General features: G+C 40.6%; 1 protein-coding gene across 2 annotated transcripts; it reads right to left on the reverse strand.

Moving 5' to 3' along the window:
- Positions 1–171: 171 nt before the first annotated feature.
- On the reverse strand, positions 172–5,516 carry LOC143856277 (disease resistance protein At4g27190-like). Of its 2 annotated transcripts, none has more exons than XM_077366453.1 (2): positions 2,233–5,516; positions 172–773 (listed from the first exon to the last, which is right to left on the reverse strand). In XM_077366453.1, exon 1 carries the CDS (start codon positions 5,334–5,336, stop codon positions 2,397–2,399), a length of 2,940 nt encoding a protein of 979 aa, XP_077222568.1. In that variant the 5' UTR covers positions 5,337–5,516; the 3' UTR covers positions 172–773; positions 2,233–2,396. The 2 variants fall into 2 exon arrangements, with proteins under 2 accessions (XP_077222568.1, XP_077222569.1); XM_077366454.1 differs by lacking the exon at positions 172–773 and adding an exon at positions 781–1,440.
- Positions 5,517–13,079: the final 7,563 nt, after the last annotated feature.

Raw genomic sequence — 13,079 nt, forward strand, 5'->3', positions numbered from 1 at the left:
ACATATGAACAATCCAGATTGTGCTAACATAGTGTTTTGGGCCCAATAATGCCCCAGCAGGCAGTTCAACCCCAAGTTAGCATTAAAAAAATGTTCAAAATTGAAATGGGAGATAACTCAGCAGTTCATATAACAGTTACAAAATAAACTTCAGACAGTCACAGTTGAAGCAAATTAATCAATGATTGACAGAGCAAAGACCAGTTTCATATGAAGTTTCGGATGTCCAATGACTTTACATCAACCATCTCCTCATCCTTGAACTCCTCCCGGAAAAAGAGAAAAAGTATGGCTAAGGGAAAAAATACATATAGAACCTCAGATGTCTTGCGGAATGAGCATGGGGAAGTGATTTGGGCATTTGTAGGTTCAATTGGAGTGGCTAATACTACAGAGACCGAGGTTCGTGCTGTCCACCAAGGTCTAAAGTTGCTTCATATAAACCAAATGGATAAAGTGGAAGTAGAAGGAGATTCCCTTAATGTTATCCGTTGCCTCAAACGGTTCGCAAAATCCTCCTTGGAGATTTGATCACTTCTTTTGATGAAATGCTAGACTGGATGGGATCTTTTTATTGTTTTCAAACATATTGGTCGCTCTGCCAATGGGGTGGCTGTTAACCTTGCTAGGGAAGGTGTCTCCAAAGAAGCTCCTGCACTTTATGAGTCTCTTCCTCCTTTATTTCTGGTCTTTTCTCCTAACTTTTCTATGATTATTGTATTTGCTTTTCTGTGCTCTGGCCATCTCGGTCCTTGTTTTTTCAATCAAATTAGCTACCGTTCAAACAAAAACAGATATAGAATCAATATGAGAAATGGCCATAACATTAACAATTAGACAATCCTAATCAATATGAGAAATGACCATAACAATAAAAATCAGATAATGCTAAACAATTTGACCAATGATTTCCTGTTGAAAACGGGCTACTTCACATGTTTTACTTTCAATAGATCTAAAGGCAGTGCCCAAATGGTTAAGCTTTTCCAGTTAGAGCAAATGTCAGCCACATCCCACGAGGATCATGATTGAATGAAAACCAAATGAAAATATTGCAACATACTAAACATTCCGATGAAGCTTCTTCCTATGATTCTATGAATCTTGATATTCAGTTATAGAGCCAAAAATTGAACTTGTGAAGCATTCAATCAGTGTGAGCTGGATTCTTTATGTTGATACAGAAAATAGGACGGCGAATTCCCAAAAGTGTATTAGAAACATTAGTGATCAAAGAGAAATGTGTGACACGAAGTTAATAAAATTACAACTAATAAAATGATCTCAGTTAATTACATAGAGCATAGTTATGGAAAATGAGAACCGCTGTTGTGGAAAACGAGAACCGCTATTGCTTGAGGCACATGCCTAAGCTCTTCAACACGGTGATCCAGGCCATCAAAACAGTCAACGTTACATCTTGGGGGAGTGAGATGCAAACTGTTACAATAACATATAGGTTCAACTAATTATCATTATTTCGGCGATGAGCACTATCTGTTATGCTTATCCAAATGTTACACCTATAAGCAGATTGGAGAGATCATTTTATGATACATGACCTTTTTTTATAAAATACTTAAAGGAAATGTTTACAATTAAACTTGGCTATTGTCATTCTAAATTTTTTAAAAGTCATCATGTATTGTAAGAACATGCATGAAAAGCAGCCCCAACCAAGAAAAGTGAGCTTATAGAACTCAATCAATAAGAAATTGAGAAAAAAGAAAGGCAAAAGAGAAGCAGATATCAAATCGCAAGGGGAGAGATTACAATCCACTCTGAAGTTTTTTTGTAAAAAAATGAATAAATACGATTTTTAAAATTTCTTCAAAGTTTTGAAGTTTTATAGAGTAAAATTTTAGGTGCACTTGCAGAAATAAACGAAAAAGACACAGTATTAAGAAGAAAAAAAAAACTAAGTCCCTGTTCATTTTTTATTTTGGGAATCAATTTAAAGTCCAAAACTAATTATTGGACTGAAAATTGTGTTTAATTTTGAGTCCAATAATCAGTTTTGAACTCAAAATTGATTCTCAAAATCCAAAACGAATAGGGTCTAAAAGTTAAGAAGAAAGATAGAGTAGTAGAAGAAGGAGAGGAGAAGACCTAAATGAAGAGAGAATCTACATTGACATTCAATTTAATCAAGCAAATAAAATAAAAGTAATTTTATTTGAAATTCAATAAAATGAAGCACAGAGAGAGAGAGAGAGAGAGAGAGAATCATACCTTAGGGTTTTCGTGTGGGGGCGTTTTGCTGCGTGGAGATGTTGTTGATGGTAGAGAAAGAAATCTTGAAATAGAGAAAGAAAGGCACTGGAAGGGAGAGAGGGTGCTCAAGAGAATGGTTGTTAAATTTTGATGGGAAGAAAATACTGCCACAAAGGAAGTGTCTAGAGAGTATATCCAAATGTTGGTATTGACTCAACAAAAGCATTGGTTAAGAGGGACTTCGTATTCTCACCATCTTCCCAATCTAATTCTTCAATCCATTTCTTTTCTGCTTTGAATATTTGAATGCGAGGGCAGCGAGGGAGCTTCTTCAATTTTGGACATTTAGCTATCTCCATCTCTTGCAAGGAAGCGAAAGATACTTTCGGATTACAAATGCTTTTTAATCCCTTTAATCCAAGAATACGTAGTTTGCGTAAACTTGGGAGTGCATCGTTGAGAATCGGCTGTTCTATAAGCTCCACAATTTTATCACAATTCGCTATCCTAAATGACTCCAAGTTATTCAGATGTTGTACCAGATTAGAGGAGAAGAGAGTACCACTCGATCGTTCACAGGAACCAATATCCAATGTTTTCAAGTGTCGAAGACTTAGGCTTCCATCTTCCACAATTAACTTCTTCAGATTTGGTAAATTAGAGAGTTTCATCCACTCAATATTGTGTCCTACCTCTCTATTGTCTATAATGCAATACACTTTAAGACAAAAGGCAATCTCAAGGTTTCTTAAGGTCAAAGAATCACCTGCTATTTCAGAAATTCCTTGTGTTAGACCTTCACAACTATAAATACCTAAGCCTTCTGCACACCCTTGTATTATCTTACAGCAAAGAGGGAAAGACTCACAATCATATACGCACAATTTTTTATTAATATGCAGGGTAGGCCGGGTAAATTTATATGCACCGGTTTTGCCAAATTCAAGATGGAATTTACTCAAACTCGGCAGTTGGAAAGAATCTTGGGCAAGACAATCAAAATCCTTTACTGTGATATCAAGTAAGTCCAAGTGTGTTAACGTTGCTAGCTCCGCTAAGCTACAACTAGTGCCTTCATTCTCATCCTTTGCCCATTCTATAGGTGTCCCAATCGTGATTAGCTGCTGTAGACTAGATAAACAACATATCGTACTAGGTGGAATTGTTGTCACATTAGGCAAATATGATAAATCCAAACTCTTAAGATTAACCAATTCTCCAATGCTTTGAGGTAGTTCTCCAATGCGACTACATTCTCTGAGATCTAGAAATTGTAGGTTTGTTAGATGTTTCAATGGTGGTACCTTTATCAAACTGTGACACCTGCTTAAAATGAGTACACGTAGATTCACCAATGAAGAAAAGGATATTGGAAGCGATTCAATATTGGTGTCACTAAGATCAAGAACCCCAAGCCTTGGCATAAGTCCAAAGAAGCTATCAGGGATGGTCCCTAAGACAAGGTTTTTTTGAAGGAATAAGGTCACCAAAGTAGGGCAATTTGGCCTAGTAGGAAGTCTTTTTATATCGTTTACCATCAATGAAACCCTCTCAACCCCTTTCCACATATTTTCCTTGGGTGCCTCCTTTAGTCCCATCCCAGCTTTTACTAGGAATTTTGGGCCTTGTTCTACCGATGATGATGATGTGATCCATATTGCCAAGTCACGGATCAAGTCGTGCATCTTGACAAAATATGAATTCGACTCCTCCAAGAGAGACTCCTTCAAGGGTGACTCCTCCGAGCGACACTCCTCCAAGAGACATGCGTCCTTTAATATTTCAATGATCTTGTATGCTTTATTTGATGCATTTTCCAAGTTATCAACTATTTTAGCAAATCCTTCCATTGTCCAATATCGGACCAGATCACTTACTTCTATTTTATAATCGTCTGGATACAGTGCACAATACAAGAAGCATAGTTTGATGTTATATTCCTCTAAGTAGTCATAACTGAGTTTTAAAGACCGAAAAACTTTAGGCTCCATACCTTCAATTTCTGGGACCGCCGATTCCTTCAATGCCCTTAGTGCATCCAGCCACACCTGTTTCCTTTCCTTTCCTCGCATAGCTCTCCCCACAGTGATAATTGCTAGAGGTAAACCACCACACTCTTTCACAACCTCGACCGCTAAGGCTTGGATGTCTGGCAAAAGCACTACCTCCCCTGCTTTCTCATGGAACAAATTCCAAGCTTCCTCGCCCCCTAGTGGTTTAACTTTAAACCACATATCGGCGTCCATGGATCTAGACACTCGAAGGAAACGAGTACTCAGCACGATTTTGCATTTATTTTCCGTATTTGGCTTTGGAATTCCGACATCATCCAAGCTAATTTCTTCCCAAAGATCGTCCAACATCATCACATACCGCAAGTTCTTCAAACTTTCAAAGATTTTCCTTCCTCTAGACTCTTGATCTTCATCATCAGCTAAAGAAGGCAAACCCAATTTGCTTCCAATGGCTAGTTGGATCCTTTTTATATTCAGATCCTTGGACACAGTTACATAAATCACCACATCAAAGTATCGGGTTCCAACGAGCCGATTGTTGATGGTTCTCATTAGAGTTGTTTTCCCAACTCCCCCCATGCCGTGCACACAAACCATTGCGTATTTCTCATCATGTAAGCAACTCCATAAGGTTTCTGCATATGACTTCTGACCATATGTTGTAGTTGTCGTTGTTGTGGGCATTTCCACCCCCCTCGGGGGTGAAGGGCACACAGCAACCACATCGAAGTCGCCTTTGCCTATGAGGTCTACAACAATTTTGGCATTTCTAATAGCCTTCTTACCCAATTTGTAGCGAGCCTTCAAGTTGAAGCACAACCTCATCTTGTCGAAATCTGAATTTATGGAATTGACTTCCTTTTCGATTTTGGCCACCTCTTTGACCCAATTCTCTATTTCATTCGTCGGTATCTGCAATTGTCTTTTAGCTTCTTGTATGCGTGCTTCGATGTCATGGCGCTTGCTCTGTAATTCTTGCATTCCTCTGTTGAGATTGTCAACATGATCGGGGAGGTCCTTGACATAACGGACTTGTTTATCAAGAAAAGTCAACAAGCTCGGAATTAGATCCATGACCTTGCCAACAGCTGCAGCCGCAACCTCCATAGTTGGCTGTATTGTGAATGAAAGATGCAGAGACCAATGAAGTTGTTTCGCCAACAAAATTGTTTGGAATTTGCACTTCCTCAATGAGTTAATATAACAAAACAAAGCTCATAAAAGGAGCCAATTGAGTGGAAAAGAAAAGCATCAACTCTCATCTTCTCTCTCCAATTGAGTGGAAAAAAAGAAAAGCACCAATTCTCGTCTTCTCCCTCCAATTAAGTGGAAAAACAAGAAGAGTATCAATTCTCATCTTCTCCCGCCAATTGAGTGGAAAAGAAAAGCATCAATTCTTATCTTCTCCCGCCAATTGAGTGCAGCAGTTCACATGGAGTGGTGGGGCCCAAGCCATGATTTTGTTTTCCCCACAGGCTCTGTTTGGATTGCAAGAAAAACATTTCTGATAGAATTTTTTTCTCTAGAAATATTTTTCTTGGCAATTTTACGAAAGCCATTTCGCGGATGACTTGCTGAGGAGAGAAAGATTACTGGTTTCGTTGCGTAACTCTAGGAAGGCCCACCTTTGATTGATCCGATCGTCCATTTAATAGAGTCTATGGTGGATCTCCATTTGTCCAAAAATCACGTTCCGTCAAGCAATCGTAATAACCAATTAAATAGAATGATTTTGGATTTTAAAACCACACATGGCATTCAACAACCAAATATACATCAATTCAACTCAACGCAGCAAAGTCTTTGTCCCAAACTAGTTGGGGTCGGCTAACTGAATCCTTTAGAAAATTTTCATGAATAAAATTTGGCATAAAGGCATTTGGTGGCTGAGTATTACATGAGAGAACAGCCGCATTGGATGAATTAAACGAATAAGACGAAATCTGTTGAAAAGTGAGCCTGTGTGGCTGTTCTCTAATGCAAAAGTCAGCTGCAAAATGCCTTTCCACAAAATTCCCTAGCAAATCCGATTTATCTATCTATTATACAGCGTACTGATATTTGCACTACCATGTTTTAATAATTGCACCAACTCAGCTTGTCTTTTATAATTTAAACAGCTGTCAAATGTTATTACAGTTCCTAAAAAGCTCTCTAAAGCCAATAAAAAAGAAAAGACAAACTGAGTTTGTGCAATTATTAAAATATCGTGGTGCTAATATAAGTACCCATAATATGTGCATTTCTTTCCGTTGTCACTTTTCCCCGTACAAAATGGTTTTCAAAACATTCATGTTCCTAATAATTCGGTGTTGGGATAATGCTTCAGAGTCTCTCTTCTTTCTATTAATTAGTTTAGTTCTTATTAATTAGGTTTACCAAAACCAAGTCTCTCGCTCTTAAATACTACAAATCATCGCTCTCCTCACTATTAATCCCATTTTGCAATCCAAACACCTGATTTAATGTTTCGTGCTTCTCATCTCTCTCTCTCTCTCTCTCTCTCTCTCTCTCTCTCTCTCTCTCTCTCTCTCTCTCTCGGCCCTTTTGGCTGCCATGAACTTTTTTTCATGATAAACTGGCACCTCCAAGAGGTGAGAAGGGTTGGGTGGGTGAAATTAGGGGTGTCAATGGATCCAGACGGTCCGATGGATCGTCCAAATCCAAACGTTAATGAACAGGATCTAAACATATGAATAGGATCCATGGCATATTTCGGATCATCAAATCTAGGATCTGAAAATTTTGGGATTAGGTATGGGCACGGATTAGATAGTCATGATCCGAAATGTTTTGCAAAAATACCCTCCAAATTTTGTTAATGCTAACCATTATATGAAGGGTATTTTGGTCAAAACCTCTCTTATTACTTAATGAATCGGATGGGAATCCGATTTCACTCATTTCAGTCGTTTCATTTCTTACTTTCACGAAGGAAAAGAGAGAGGGGTTTTAGGGTTTTGTTCTTTTGGCTACCCGGCTGCCATTAACAACAACGGCGATCCCAAATCCCAATCTCTCTCAAGAAGACAAGAAACTCAATAGGACTCTATTCGTGTGTGCAATTTTGATTAGTTTTATTGTTTACAAGCATTATTTACACCTAGATTAAACATAGATAAATTATTAATTTAGTTGAACAAAATGCATACAGACACACTAATAGTGGACTGCCATTCTAATTTTTTCTAAAAAAAAGTAATTCTTTACTTAGCTTAGTGGGACATAATAGAACACTCCGACGGACGGTCCGAATTAAAATGGATCGTGATGATGACGTGGAAAGTAGGATCCGAAGAGCAATCCGACTCCGACCAGACCGATAAGGAATTTGAATGGATCATAACTGCGACATAGGTGGATCCGACCCGAAGTGGATCCATTGACACCCCTAGGTGAAATTGCTCAAAATCAGGAAACAAAATACATGAAATCAGCATCTCCAAGTGGTGAGAAAACAAAATACATGAAATCAGCATCTCCAAGTGGTGAGAAGGGGCTAAAAATCATGAAACAAAAAACTCAACCCAAAATCTGATCGACTGTTTCTTGATTTTTTGCCACTTCTCATCACCGGAGACACTGGTTTCTTGTTTTTTGTTCCTTGATTCTTAGCCGCTTCACCGACACCGAGTTATCATTGGGAAAAAAAATCATGGGAGCCAAATGTGCCCTTTGCTTTTACAACCCACGTTTTATGGATGCCACCACCATCTTCATCCAAACCATGCATAGGGTAGCAACCAACATTTGTAACTCATTTTATGGGATGGACCCCTCACTGTAAACCTCATACTTTGCTGTGGAGCTCATGTTATGCGATGGTCCCCTCACTTTAAATCTCATACTTTGTTGTGTAACTCATGTTTGGGATGCCCCCATTTTTCACCTCATACTTTGATGGGTGGGGCCCACCATCTCCATCCAAACCCACTGATTAGAGTGGGGTCCACCATTTTGCACCGATGTTTTGATGCGGTGGAGTCCACAATTTCCACACAAATCATTTATACGGTAGGGCCCACTAATTCACACCCTTTGGAGTGGGCCCACCATTTCAAACCACATGTTTTGAGGAGCGTGTCCCACCATCTCCAGCAAAACCCATGCATAGGTTGGGGCCGTCTATTTTGCACCACATCTTCCAAGAAATTTTTTTTACTGCAAAACCTTTTACATGGAGAATTTTTAATAGATTTTTTTCTGTGGTAGTTTTTTTTCCATCTTATGCATAGCACTGGTGGGGCCCATCATTTTACAACTCATGTTTCTATAAGGTGAGGTCCATCATTTATTTTACACCTACACATAGCATGGGTGGGCCCACCATTTTACACGTCATGGTAGGGCCCATCATCTCCACCCCAAACCCATGCATATGGTAGGGCCTGCCATTTACACCCATGAGTGGGCCCGCCATCTCCACCCAAACCCATGCATAGGGAGGGGCTCATAATTTTTCACCATGTTTTGATAGGTGGATAAGGAACATAACAGAGAACATGACCTTTGGATAGAATAGAATGGAAGAAAATGATCCATGTAGACAAACCCAACTAGTGTCAGGATTAGACTTAGTCAATTTGAGCCGGGTACATCCTTTCACCTTCTTCATGAAAATTTTCTAAAGGATTCACTAGCCCACCGCAACTAGTTTGGGACAAAGGCTTAGTTGAGTTGAGTTGTTTTGATAGGTGGATACCACTAACTCCACTCAAACTCATGCAACGTGTGAAGCCCACGGATTTGAACAGTAACAGCATTAAATCAACTTTTCTAGCCATTTCCACAGAACAATTAAACATATTTTCTTCTCTCTTTTCTTTGAACGGTAATAGCATCAGATCAAAACAAAAGGAACAAAGAAACCGAGAAGAACTCACAACAAAAGAAAGCATCAAGAGATAAAAAATTAGAAAAAAATCAACTAAAACTATCATATTTTATTTTTCTAAGCCATCAATTTTCAGCCCATTAAATGGTTTTTTTTTAAATACTGGTATATTTTATAAAAACAAAAGAAAGATAACTGAGGAGGTCGAAATAAGAGAGTAAAAATAGAAAAGCAAAACAAATGTGACTAACCGAAAAGAATATCAATGTGGAAGGAAGTTCCAAAAAAAAAAAAAAAAACTCCAAACTAGTTCGGTCCTCCCCCGCCCGGGTCAACCGGTTTGCGTCAATATTGTCTAACCTCCTGACATGGAGGGAATCACTCCAACCGATCATGGATCTCCTCAAAGAAATTCGAAAACCTCTATGGATAGGAGCTTCTCCCATCAAGCCATCTAATGACATTCGGGGAGTCTCTCTCCACCTTTAGCCTCCCCAAGTCGCCTCTCACTAAGAATCTGATATGTTGCAGCACAACCCTGACATCTAACTCATTAGTCCTTAATCCCGATTGGTCCAGAGAAAGACCAACGGGTAATGCCTAATCATCTCTAAGGAGGCCCCCAATACTAGCCGAACCAAGATTCCCGATGCTCAAGTCATCAAAGTTTAGCATCACCACACCTAGATCAACGGGGCTCCATCGAGGGGAGGGAGAATCCAACCTCTTATGTACTCTAACAAACCTCTTTCCAATGCCTTACATACGAAGAGGAGACAGAATCAAAGCACAGGAGGGTTTTGTCCCAAGAGATCACTAACGAAATAATCTTTGTGTACAAGAAGTGGGGCTCTTTCCCAGCATTTTTTGAAGTGCGAGCATTTCTCTCATTCCAAAAATCCCAAAGAGTTGTCTATAGCACAAAACTCCCTAGAATCTTCCATCTTCTTGGCCACTACACGAGGAATCAGGAATCAAGGGTGTCATCCAAGATGGGAATACCCATGAAATCCCGAATCTCCTCAGAATTCCGCCTCAAATGGCTCAACCCACCCTGCAAGGAAGGAACATATGGCCAATGGTCTCCCCATCTTCCACTCAGAGAGCATAGTGATCCAAGATGAGAATCTTGTGAATTCTTAGATGGTCAACCATTAATATCTTGTCCAGGCGGAGTTGGGATGCCACCAAACCCTGAACACGTGCAATATGGGAGAGCTAGGCACAAGTTGGCGGTAGATGAAATTGATGGGTAAAGTTCCAGACAAGTCCCAAATCCAGACTATCTTGTCTTTGCCCAACCTTTTAACATAAATGGAATCCAATGCCTCCAGGAATGCAACAATCCCATCAAGCACTGTATCGAGGAACTGACGTCTAAAGTTGATCTTCCAAGACCTTTGTCCCTCTGACCAAGTCACACAATCTTGAACCAAAACCTCTTTATCCATTGCCACACTAAACAAATCAGGAAATTTGTCCTTAAGATGCACCTCCTGAGACCACCTATGTTTCTGGAAGCTGATCCTATCCCCATTATATGCTCAGAACATTATCCTTTTTTGAAACTAATACTTCTGCCTTAGTATGCCAACCACACCGTCAACCCTATACCCCTGTGTATACGCGTTTTCTGCGGTAAAAACTAAACCGGGGAGGGCGGCGGCCTAGAACCGAACAATATCTACATGGATGGTCGGGGCGTAACAAATATAACCCACGAGCTTTCTCTCTCCACTTCCGATGTGGGACTATTATATTTATCGTCAGAAATCCACTGAACCTAATAAGATTCATGCTTGCTCTCGATCACCCTGACCCGTAACTTAAACCTCGACAGCCATTTTTCAAGCAAAGCTTTATTATTGAGTTTTAGGTTTCTGAAGTCTAATCAACTAACCAAGTGAAACTTTTTCTTCGGCTCTGAGTCACCCAAAAAAAATTCCTCTGAATCTACTCAATAGGACATCTAAGCAAAGATAAGTAATAGACTGAAATATTGGCTAGCACTGCCTTTATCAGAGTGATCTTGCCCCAAAGAGACACTGGGTCTCGCTCAAGAAGAGTGTCATTTCTGCACCATCAATATAATCGGCATCCTCTTCTCAGGCTTCCCTTCACATAGAGGCGATCCCCAGTAAATGGTTGGTGTTGGGACCCGAGTAGAACTCGTCCTTAAAAGCTAGCCGTTAAGGGGAGGGTGCCCTAGTTCTTTTAAGTCCTTCCACATCCATTGACTTTTCTGAGGTGGGATCTTCGATTTTCGTGTGAAACCCTCAACAATCTCCTTCACACGGAGCAACATGGGAACTATGAGATCTTCCTCGAGGGATTTTCACCGTCCTCTAAGGTACATCGCAGTTACCAAGCTCCGGCTCTGATACCACTTGTTGGGACCTGTGTAGAGCTCGCCTTTAAAAGCTAGCCGTTAGGGGAGGGTGCCCAAGTCCTTATAAGCCCTTCCACATCCATTCACTTTTCAACTATGAGATCTTTGCTTTTCGCGGGGAACCGCCAACAATTGGTACTGCTCAACCTGGCACCCAAGCAAGACCGTGAATCTAGCTTTCTCGGCGTCTTCTATGTGAATACCCAAGGTTGCCAGAGCGGGAATCAAAACGGGAATCGAAGGCTCCCGGAATGGTCGGAAACGGAAATCGTGAAGTCTCCAGATATTCGTCGGGGAGTCGACGGGAAATCGCCGGAGAGTTTGGAATCTCCAAGCAATCTCCGGGGAATCGCCAGAAAATCACGTTTCACATAACATTAAACTGCGGTTCCCAAAATTAGGAATCACGTTTCCGGGGAATCATAGCTGCGATTCCCAAAAGTGGGAATCGGTTTTCCGGCAAATCCAAACCGGGATTCCCAATTTTTTGGGATTCGAGAATATTCCCGTTTCATATTCGCGGTTCCCCACTCCCAGGGAAGAATCCTGCTTCCTTGTGAATACCAACAACTTGTCTTCCATGTGAGTACCCAACTCGGACTTCCAAAGATTAGACCTCTGCCCTGTCACAACCTCATAGTATCGTAGAACTGTTTTTAATTTCAGCACTTTGTCCCCATTCACCTCGCTGAAGATCAAAGTATCATCCACGAACAGTAAATGAGAGCGTTACCCTATGAAGCACGGGTGCGGGTGCGGGGTGCGGGTGCGACACGACACGGGTACGTGGGTACGTGATTTTTCAAAAAACTTGGGTGCGGGTGCGCTCGGGTGCGTTGAATATAATAATATTTTTTATTTAAAAAAAATTTTAAAAAAAGGAGAGCAATCAAATAACCATAACATCACCATTCACCAAAATGGAAAAAGGGCTTTTATAATTAAACCCCCCCCCCCCCCCCCCCCCCCCAAAAAAAAAAAAAATGTTATTGGCAGCCCTCCTCTTTTTCTTTTCTTTTTGTTTTAAAACACTTAAAAACGTGTCGGGTGCGTCGGGGTGCGCACCAAGCGCACCCGACACGCACCCGACCGTCAAAATTTTTTAAAAAAGGGTTTTTGAATCGGGTGCGCACCCGACACGCACCCGGGACGCACCCGAGCGCACCCGTGTCGGATACGCACCCGATACGGGTACGCGGGCCATTTTGAAGCACCCGTGCTTCATAGGCGTTACCCCCCTGACCTGATACATGGAAACCTGCAATCAGGCCATTAAATTGTTGGGACCATCAATTAAGTATGATTGGTATGATTGTAGAATATTCAATCTTCCATTGTGATACCCACTGTACAAATGGCGAAATCATGTTGAAATCACAAGGTGGGTCCAATCATGACTGTTCAATGTAGGTGCATCTTATAGTTCATGCCCCTTTCTATTAGGGAGTTGTTAGTTGTAAATTCGATGGATACAATTAGTAGCAAGTTCTCATGATAGTTTTAAGCCATTGTACATTATTGTCCTTGTCAGACTATGTTACCAAGGCATGGCATCCGCTCTTAAAATTGAAGGGTTTGAGATGGTGTCAATGGATCCAGACAGTCCGATGGACCATCCGAATCCTAA

This window comes from Tasmannia lanceolata, unplaced genomic scaffold (assembly GCF_043159265.1).
Source record: "Tasmannia lanceolata isolate RefF3 unplaced genomic scaffold, GAP_Taslan_0.1 ptg000023l, whole genome shotgun sequence".
NCBI lineage: Eukaryota > Viridiplantae > Streptophyta > Magnoliopsida > Canellales > Winteraceae > Tasmannia > Tasmannia lanceolata.

Bases quoted from the DNA above. Each gene is read 5' to 3' on its own strand.
- LOC143856277 (XM_077366453.1), bottom strand. From the start codon at position 5,336: ATGGAGGTTGCGGCTGCAGCTGTTGGCAAGGTCATGGATCTAATTCCG.